General features: G+C 36.0%; 1 protein-coding gene across 1 annotated transcript in view; it reads left to right on the forward strand.

Moving 5' to 3' along the window:
• The window catches only part of LOC109823670 (TOM1-like protein 2), a 10,908-nt gene continuing 1,573 nt past the window's right edge, over positions 1,123-10,457 (forward strand). The window contains exons 1-9 of the mRNA XM_020389999.1: positions 1,123-1,283; positions 3,247-3,325; positions 4,197-4,295; positions 4,385-4,501; positions 4,638-4,795; positions 5,991-6,072; positions 8,090-8,175; positions 8,636-8,812; positions 9,903-10,348. Coding sequence (XP_020245588.1) covers positions 1,183-1,283; positions 3,247-3,325; positions 4,197-4,295; positions 4,385-4,501; positions 4,638-4,795; positions 5,991-6,072; positions 8,090-8,175; positions 8,636-8,812; positions 9,903-10,348 — 1,345 coding nt within the window. The 5' untranslated portion in view covers positions 1,123-1,182. The remainder of the gene's footprint in view (positions 1,284-3,246; positions 3,326-4,196; positions 4,296-4,384; positions 4,502-4,637; positions 4,796-5,990; positions 6,073-8,089; positions 8,176-8,635; positions 8,813-9,902; positions 10,349-10,457) is intronic.

The raw sequence follows: 10,457 nt of genomic DNA on the forward strand, positions 1-10,457 counted from the left end.
TTTTGTTTAATTTTATTAGTTTAGAAATTCTTCTAGAGAGGTGGGCCACTTCTCTAGAAACACCGGTTTCACTATCCGAGGAGGAGGAGTCATCAATGGCTCCTTTAAGAGCAATTGTCTTCTTTTGGGATAGCTCCTCGATTGCCTTTGGGGGTTCTTCCTCCTTCTCCTTCTCTTTGATTTTCTTCTCATGAACTTTGAGCTTGCCAATGAGACCATCAAGATCTAGAGTGGTGAGATCATGAGCTTCCTCTATAGCCGTGGCTTTGGGTTCCCACACCGGAGACAATGGTCGAAGAATTTTGTAGTTCATCTCTTGGGGTGACAACTTCTTATCTAAGCCATACAATTCATTGATAATATTAGTAAAGCGAGAAAACATGGTATCAATGGATTCATTTGGAAGCATTCTAAACAATTCATAATCATGCATGAGCCCACTAATTTTTGATTCTTTAACTTGGGGTTCCCTCATGTGTAATGCAAAGTTTGGTCCAAATCTCATGTGCGGTAGAACAAGTAGAGACCCTATTGTATTCATTTGGTGTGAGGCCACAAATTAAGGCATTCATGGCCTTGACACATTTTTCTCTAAAAAAAAATAATTAAATTATCTGTGAGCACGTGCATTGCAAATTATCTGACCAAGAGTTAAACCCAAGACTAATTTAAACTTGCGGTGGCCTCTGCGAAATACTTTCGTTCTTTCTGCTACGTAATTTCTCACACAAAAAGGAGAGATAAAATTCCATTCCTTAATTTATTTATATTCATATAAATTCATATATATATATATAGAGTAAAACTTCTGTCAACTTAAGTGGACGTCCACTAAGTTTCTTATCCATTGATGATCACTTGATTGAGCTACATTGTGGATGATCCGTTCCGTTCAACTTGATCTACATATTCTAAAACCTCAACACACCAAATTTGAGGTGAACCCGTCGTAGTTTGACCCTTCATCCACTCGTGTCAATTTTAACGGTTTCGAGTGAATAGAACTTTTTACATGGCTCGACGGAGGATCAAACCACAACGAGTTCACACCAAATTTGGTGTGTTGGGGTTTTAAAATATGTAGATCAAGTTTAACGGAACGGATCATCCACAATAGCCCTAGTTGTCTTAATAATTGAAGAAATTCTGTCGAAAATCAAGTCGGGATCTTGATTCTTTGAAATGGCGAGTTCAATGGTAGATCGGGCGACGAGCGATCAACTGATCGGTCCTGATTGGGCCATGAACATCGAGATCTGCGATATACTCAATCGTGATCCTGGGTATCGATTTCCTCTTGTTTTAGTTTTCTTTTTCTTGTTTATTTACTGTTGTATTCATTTACTGATAAGATTACTTGTGTGCGCACATGAAACCCTTTGATTACTGCAGTATTGACCCTTTTTCTTTGTCAGTAGGCAAAATGTTATGGTTGGTTTAAAAAGAACAGATGGATCAAGACCACAACTTTGCTAGAAAAAGGAATTATCCGTGGTTTTTCTAGTTTCTATTAGAATTAGAGAGAGAGAGAGAGAGAGAGAGAGAGAGAGAGAGAGAGAGAGAGAGAGAGAGAGAGTATAATACTGCCTGACCTACAGATTAGATCATGTGCTGGTAGAAGTTACAACTTACACGTATATGGACTTAATGTGAGCGTCGGAATTCGGCTAGACTTGCTGAACTGTGAGTGACATCCGACACTGTATTTTCAGAGTGATCAACCACAGAGTTGCAATGTTATTGCAAATCTTATCAATCTGTAGATGCAGGTGGATGTTAACATCTAGACATCCCAGAGGTTCAGGATACATATTGGCAAATAGTGCTATCGGCATAGTAGAAGGCGTTGAGAAGATTTAGGCATCAAATCACGGACAACGGTACCGAGTTGTCTAGGTGAACTACAGCATCACATGTAACTTGGTGAATAGCTGAAGTTTTCAGTTTAAGTCCATACAATAAGAGGAGAATTCAGTTTTATTGCGTTAGCTTATGCTAGAGGAAAGGAATCACCTGTTAGTTTTCACTTTCTAATATATTTATCATAAGGATAGTGCTAGCATTATTTAATAAATTTCCTGCCATCAATTACGGGCTTTCACCGGGCATGTAGAGAACATTGACAGAGGAGGCAGAAATAGAGAGCAAGAATACATGGAGAGGGGTTGGTTGATGCAGTATATCTGATTGGCAACTCCAGATTTGGGGGATGATGTTTAAGGAAGTATTATTAAGGATATGACACTGTCCTTGTGCTAGGCCTTTTGGTTACCTTGTATTGCTATGAGGCATACAATACGAGGGAGGCATTTTTTGTACAAGCTTTCTTAATATATATGATATTTCTTTTGATTAAAAAAAAAGGATATGACTTATTTAATGCATATGGATATATTTACATGGATGCACACTAATATAAAATACTGAGTCGAGTGGTATTAAGAATATGGTTGATTTACTGCATATAGATATATGTACACACCTTCTCACTTATATATAACATGGAGTCAAGTGGTGTTAAGAATATGACTGATTTAATGCATATGGATATTGTATACACATTTACACTGATATAAAACTCTGATTTCTTCTCAGTGCTAGCTATCCCATTATTACCTGATTTCTTCTGTACCTTTTTTGCCTTTCCCAAAGCAAAATAGGTTCTAATCCTATAATTATGTGGAAATAGTCACACAAACAATTGCTGGTTGAAATGAAAGGACAAAGCTTCTTGGCCACCTGAAGTCAGAAAGTGGAAGAAATGGGTACCTAATAACACCTCTTTCGTCCTAAGGTACCTGCACTTTTGTTTTGTTGGATTGGTTTGATAAGTTATAAGCTCGACAAAATTTCATTGGCATCCGTTCTCTTTATCGCATGGCTTCTCGCTCTGCCTGAGTTCCTCCTCTTCAGAAATCATAAACATCCAATAGTAACGTGCAGGCCAATTGGGTGTTCTTCACACTACTACATGGTTCATAAATATACTTTTTTCTTCTCATTCAGAAGAGCGTAAAAGAAAGAAAAAAAAAGAATGTCAGCTTCCTTTTTTTTTGAACCGAATAAGAGAGTGATATGAGTTGGATCTTGTCATATATAAATGCACTATGGGGAAAGGTTGGAGTTCACAAATGTCGTGGCATTTCTCTCTATGTACTACTCAAAGATATTGGCCTAATCTGCTGATGATAACTGTGGTGATGATCTGTACACTTTCTTAACTGTGTTCACTCTTCAATGTACCAGGCAAGCGAAGGATGTTGTAAAAGGCCTCAAAAGACGTGTTCGAAGTAAGAATCCAAAAGTCCAACTTCTTGCACTTACTGTGAGTACAATTATCTCAAATGTTTATACTGACTTTATTATCTAAACTCTAATTTTCATTTCTATCTTTATAGTTTTGATTCTTGAAGGTGAAATTGATATTTGTTTCAGTAATTTCCTTAATCCTTATAATGGAACATCTAACCTAGTAACTTTGCTTCCCAAATTATCCCATGTTGGCAGGAACTTATTGGCTAATTGATATTTTGATCATTATCCAGTTGCATTCTCCCATGCGATTATCAAATAAACTGTTTAAACTTCGACTTTACACTCTTGAAATTTGAGTTGTTTTGAGATGCATTTTTTCTTGGTATCCGAAGTTCTTTTGTTCACCATGTGCCATGTGGTCAGTTTAGGAAATCTCCTACTCCTTTTGAAAATATATTTTCCTGGCTAGCAATGCCAAATTTGATCTAGTTAACAGGTCTGGTATTCTTAAAATTAATTCGGTCAAGGTGTACCTCCGTTTACATTCTTCCATATCCCATTTGCTGTAATGTCCTAGTTTTGTATTCAATGAGAAGAAGTCAGTGTCATGGAACCGTTTTATTTCTCTGTCAGTGTACTTGAAGTTTATTTAGGAACAAGGGGAAGATTAGACATCAATTGCTGTTACGCGTCTCATGCTTTGTCTATTGATTTTTGAATTGCGGGACAGTTAATATGCGCTTCATCTGTCCCAGCAATCTTATAAGGATGTGTAACACTTTGTAAATGCCATAGAATTGAACAAATAGCTGCTGATATCAATTTATCCATTATATATGACATTTTAGCTCTTTTCGTGCTACTGCTGTTCTATAAAATCCTTTACTTCTACATGCTGAAGGATTTAGCCTACTTTTTATGCTATTTTTATCATCTTTCAGTTGCTGGAAACAGTAATAAAGAATTGTGGCGATGTTGTCCATATGCATGTTGCAGAGAAAGATGTATTGCATGAAATGGTGAAGATAATAAAAAAGAAGGTTGCGCTGTTTCTCAAAAAGTCTTGTGCATCGGTTACTACTTGCATATTTTCGTATGATATTAAATGAGCTTTCTCCTCTACATACAGAATCCTGATTTGCACGTCAAGGAAAAGGTATTGAGTTTAATAGACACATGGCAAGAGGCGTTTGGTGGCCCACGAGCAAGATATCCGCAATATTATGCTGCATATCAGGAGCTCTTGGTATTCCTTCCTAGTTTATGCAGACAATTGCATTTTGACATTACTCTAGCATATTATTTCTGGTTCTAGATTATTATTTTACAATATCTACATTTCTTTTTCATTTTCTCATATATATATTCAATTTCTTTATCAGAGGCTTGGCGCTGTGTTTCCTCAAAGATCTGAGAGCTCTGCGCCTGTATTAACTCCTCCACAAACACAACCTTTACCATCCTATCCTCCATCAATAAGAAGCCCTAATCATCAAGCGGAACCGGAGACTTCTGTTGCATCTGAATTTCCCACCTTGAGGTGTGTTTTCTTTGCAGCTGCCACCTAAATATAACTAATTTGTAAAATTCTGGTGCACATTATTTATGCATGATCACTGGGGTTTTGCCTGTGAACTGGATCAGTAACATTTTATATTACCCATTTTCACCGTGTACAAGTACAATTCACATTCTTCAAAGCCTTGACTCAACATTGACAACTCAAAAAGAGTTTGCTAGCCACTTCTCCTGGTGAAGAATATAATTACATAATTAAGATTTCTGTTTGAAGGAAGCTCTCTGAGCAAGGAATAGATATTAAGAGATTAAAGAACTAAATGAACTGCAATTTAAGGAAATAAATATAAATGAGTAGAACAAAACAAATCTTTCATTCATCAACTTTGATCTAACATTAAACGTCTAGGGGTTGTTTTAAACCAAAATGGGACTTCTTGCATAAAAATGCCAAATTAATCCATGTATAAAATAGACCTTTAGTGATATGAATGGTGCTTAAAAAATCGAATCTTCATAATGAATCATATTTCCTATACCGAGTTCAAATCAAATTCAAAAAGCAACTTAATCTAAAAACTAGATCAATTCTAATCAAATATGTAAAGTGTAAACTAATGGATCCCAGCAGACTCAAACCAGGTTGAGCCAATCCCATCACAAGGTAGTTTAGCTAGCCATAGTGGATTCTCCATAGGGACATCATTGTTTACTTTTCTGATATCATAAAAGAAAGTGTGCTCATCATGAAGAGCAGGATAACTTGAAATTGTTTCTGAACTGAACTCTGACATGGTGAAGCATTAAGTTCAGGCTGAATTGTATTTTATTATCTTACCAACTGGTTCTTTGTTGCTACAGGTACTAGATCATTTCATATCTCACTAGTCATTCTCCATTTCTCTCTTACAAGCCGATTCATCACATCAATATTATCATAGTGATAAGATTGTAGTGAAGTAGCAGGCAGGACTAGGATATACCAAAATGAACGTTAATATGCAAGTAAAAAATGGTTAAGCCAGTTGCTAGTTTGGCAGAGGATGGGGCCTTCAACAGAATTAGTTAGATACTCAGATTCCTTCAGTTCTTCCAAATAGGTGATATCCAACCTTTGGCAAACAAATGTGGGATAGGCTTTGTATTGTTATTTGCCTTGTCCTTAATATCATGAATTCTTATATTTATATTTGACTCTTAACATATATTTGATTCAGCCTCACAGAAATGCAAAATGCCCAGGGCATCATGGACGTTCTTTCAGAAATGCTGAATGCTTTGGATCCCGGAAACCGAGAGGTATCCTTCAATATCATAATTTTAATATATTTTCTACTTTCAAGTCACCTCTCTCTTATAGTCCTGCTGCTGAGTCATTGGTCCTACTTTTACTGAAAATAGCTCGCCGAGAAAGAAAGTATACCAGAGCCATTTTCATCCTAACACAATCAATAATTTATCCAACTTATGACTCGCTGTTTTTGTTAATTTTTCAGTCTCTTTGTTTGGTTCCAATATTCATGATGTCCAGTAGTGGAGCTCTAGAAATTTTATCTTGGGTGGGCCAAAATATATAAACACCAGATTATTCACTTCATTAAAAAAACTAATTTCAAACCAAATGTTTGTCTTGATTCAAAGATATTCATAATAAAATCCTTATACAAGAAGTTATACAGCCAATAAAAGAAAGAGAAATAGATAAAATTCCTCTTAAGAAAGATCTGCATTGCGACAATCCGCTGCTATAAGTTGTGCTATACAGATAATTCATTGAAAAATAGAGTAGAGAGAGAGAAAGATCAGACCTCAAAATGTTCCTCGCTTGATGAGAGATTGGATTGCAAGAAATTGGAGATGCTAACAAGATCACCTCCTCTTCATGATTCATAATTAAGGCAAGTCAAAATAAGAGGAGACTTATATTGCTTCTTAACTTCATTTAAACATGTAACCAGTGTTATCGAGGCGCGAGGCGCAATGCGGGGCGCAAAGGCCCTTTATGCGCACCATGCACAAGGCGCACAACGATGTGCACGCCACACTGAATTGAGGCGCATAACTCAAACCAACATTTTCCAACATAAGACAAAAAAGCATATAAGCAACATGTTTATAAATTGTAACATAAAAAACTAAGAAATATAATTTCACATACTAAATCACGAAAGAGTCTTAATTAGCATGCATAACATAGAGAAGCTCATAAGTTTTCACAAATCACAATGTAAGATAATCTCCAACATAAGCAAAAGTCTATGAAACAAAACAAGCAAGTAACAAATAAGAAATATGTATTTTTATTTAAAATTGATATATGTATTTTTAAGTAACAATTAAATGATTAACAAATATGACTGTTCATAATTTTCTAGTTAGCATTCTTAATTGCTATTTGCTAGTTAGCATGAAAAGATGGAGAATGAAGATAACAATTACATATTTACATGTTTATAATTTATAGTTAGCATGTTAATTAGAAAAGGAAGTTATTGTTAGCAAACAAGTATACTAAATTACTAATTACTATTTCCTTTTTATAGGTTAAACATGAAAAGATGAAGAATGGATTAACTAGCAAGAAATAGTCTATTACATGATGTAAATATGTAATATGTAAATTATTTTTAAAAAAATAGAAGAAAGAGTCTATTACATGATGCAAGTGCCCCGTCTCTGGTGCGGGGCGCAATTGCCCCAACCCGCAGCGCCCCGCGCCTGGGGCGCGCGCCTCGATAACACTGCATGTAACCTTATTACTACAAGTGCAAAGCTTCAATGTTGACTCAAAACATATTTCGATTATAAACAACTTTCTCCACGGTTAAAAAATCACTGCTATCAAACTATATATCCTAGATATCTATTGCGCTAAGGCCCTTATTTCTCTCCAAAAAAATAAAACTAAGAAACCTACTAAAAAGATTAAGTTACAAGAAATCCAGCCAAAATATTCTTAAACACATTGATCAGTCAAGCCAAATCAAGTACAAAGCCACGTACAATCTAAAGACAAACCTATTTATGAAACATTTTTTTATAAGCCCACTTCACCAATAAAGACATCAATTCTGTTCCTACTCTTCAACAAGTGCCATGTCTATGGAATTGCGAAAACTTAGGGGGACCAGGCCCCTGCAAAAACATATGTGGCTCTGCCACTGATGATGTCTAAAAGCAATATCAACTAAATAATAATCCTAAACATCAGCAAAAGCAGGTTATTGCAGTTCTCGTCCTGTTTAATTTGAATGATGTTTCCATGTGAATTTGGTGAATTCCAGAAGTTCTGAGGCATGTTAATATTGATGTACAGGGACCAAAACAGGAGGTTATCATTGACCTTGTTGAGCAGTGTCGTGCTTACAAGCAGAGAGTGGTGCAACTTGTAAACACAACATCGTAAGACCTCTTATCATTACTTAATATCAGATTTAGAATTCTTGTATTATGATAAGGCATGTACTTCTTTTGTCTTGTGTCAATTATCACTTGTTTGTCTGAGGGTATCTGATTCCATGCAACATTGCATTTCAGTTAAAACACTTCCCCTCTTTCTTGTCTATGGAACATAATTTCTGAATCAATCATTTATCAAAGTGTCATTTTTTACAATTGTATCAATCAGTTCTATTCTTTCTTTTTTGTTTAGACTTTTGACTGGATTGTCTTCCAATCCACCCAATGACTATTTTATGAGCTACTACTGGGCCTAGCATCTTTGCAGAATAGTAGCATCAAGCTTTCGGATCAGCTTTGACATACTAGTGTTTTTTTGAAATCATTGCATATGCATATGCGTGTATGTGTCAGTACTTTGCACTATGTCCTGACTCCTGATACCATTTCGGACTCATTCTAGGGATGAGGAACTTCTTTCCAAGGGACTCACGCTGAATGATGACCTGCAGCGTGTTCTAGCAAAACATGATGCTATCGCTGCAGGAATTTCTGTTCACACGGAGAAACCTAAATCCCTTCAGTCACTGGTGGATATTGATGATTCTACAGCTTCAAACAAGGCTCATCCAGATAAGGGGTAATCCCTTTGTTGTTTCTGTACTAACCAAATATTTTTCCTGTCAACTTTTTGAATGCATATCCTTTATGATGAGCATAAGTAGTCTTCTTTTATGCCCTTCAGAAAAAGGGATGTCATGAAGCTATGCACTAAGATATAAACTGTGTTGTTGTTGCCATAGAGTTATCTAATTAACCTTAATTGATCTTTTGGATAAACATGCTTTTACCCTATTAATAGGTTTTCTCTTGAATGTAATGCCGTCTTAAAAAAAAATCTGCAAACCCATTCTTTTTAAGCTAGCAGCTAGAGCCAGAGTCAGAGGGATGACACGCGAAAACAGAATGGTTTGCATGACACCCATGCAGGACTAATAGTTCCAAATACATAAAAGTTAAATTACACAATCTCTTCATTTTACTTATAAACCCCATTCAAATTGGAAGAAATAATATACAGAAAAAATTATGCATGTTACTTGAAAAACATAGAAAAATTACTGAATGTAACTATTTTTTTACACATACGTACAAGATATCAGACTCAAATAGTCACACTCACACATCACACATGTATGTATATTTATGCACCATTGATATTCTTCACGTAACGATTAGTTTTATAGAATCTCTTTATATCTAATTGATGCTAAAAAGTATTTTTACACAAATGGTTATTGAGAAGTGTTTCTCCTACTAATAATAACTAAGATTTTCTAATTTTTTAAAGTTCTCAAACAACAAAAGGCAATCAATGTTCCCCATAAGTGTAGAATAAGTGTCAAAAAATGTTTTCATGGTATAAATATAGCGTCCTCAAATTGTCAAATCATTTGCTTTCTTTTTCTTTAATCCCAAATATGATATGTTGTTGGTGTGGAAACTGGATTTTTAGGACTTGAGTGCCCCACACATACATAATCCTGTAATTACAACGTAGAGCTCTAGTACGGTGCACTCCATTTAGTACCTGAGACTTCAATTCCTGAATGCATTAATCCTTTCTAAGGTCCACAATAAACACTTTTTTCTTTCTTTCTTTCTTTTTCTTTTTGAAATTTCAGTTAATAACTTCTTTTATTTTTGTTAATTATTTCTTATGTTTGTAGTTCTGTTACAAGCACAAGCAGTCAGCCTCCTCCTCAGCAGTTGCTCTTACCTGCACCTCCAGCATCCAATGCTTCATCAACCCCTGCAGGGAAAGCTGATTCTCTCGTAGATCTTCTCAGTGGGGATGATTACAGCAAACCTGCAGCAGAGAATCCACTCGCTCTTGTTCCTATTAGCGGGCCAGTTTCATCACTGTCTCCATATGATGAGAATGCCCTAGCACTTATAGATATGTTTCCTCGAAACAACAACAACAATCTAGTCACGCCTGTTGGATCTCAGCTTCAACCACAACCGCAGCAGCCACCACAGTCTGCTTTTTATTCCAATGGAGGCATCCAGAGCAATGGACCATCTACTTATGAGCAGGGAGCTTATGTCCAAGGAGAACAAATAGACAATGCAAATTCTGCAGGGAACAACCAACCACAAGCACTAGATTACGGTAAGTTCTCTCAAATTTTTTTCCCAATAAGCATTGAACTGGTTTCATTCATACCTGTGTCAGTTTCAGTCATGTTTGGATGTTTTTTTGGGGGGTGGGGGGGGGGGGG

This window comes from Asparagus officinalis, chromosome 1, assembly GCF_001876935.1.
Source record: "Asparagus officinalis chromosome 1, Aspof.V1, whole genome shotgun sequence".
Taxonomy (NCBI): domain Eukaryota; kingdom Viridiplantae; phylum Streptophyta; class Magnoliopsida; order Asparagales; family Asparagaceae; genus Asparagus; species Asparagus officinalis.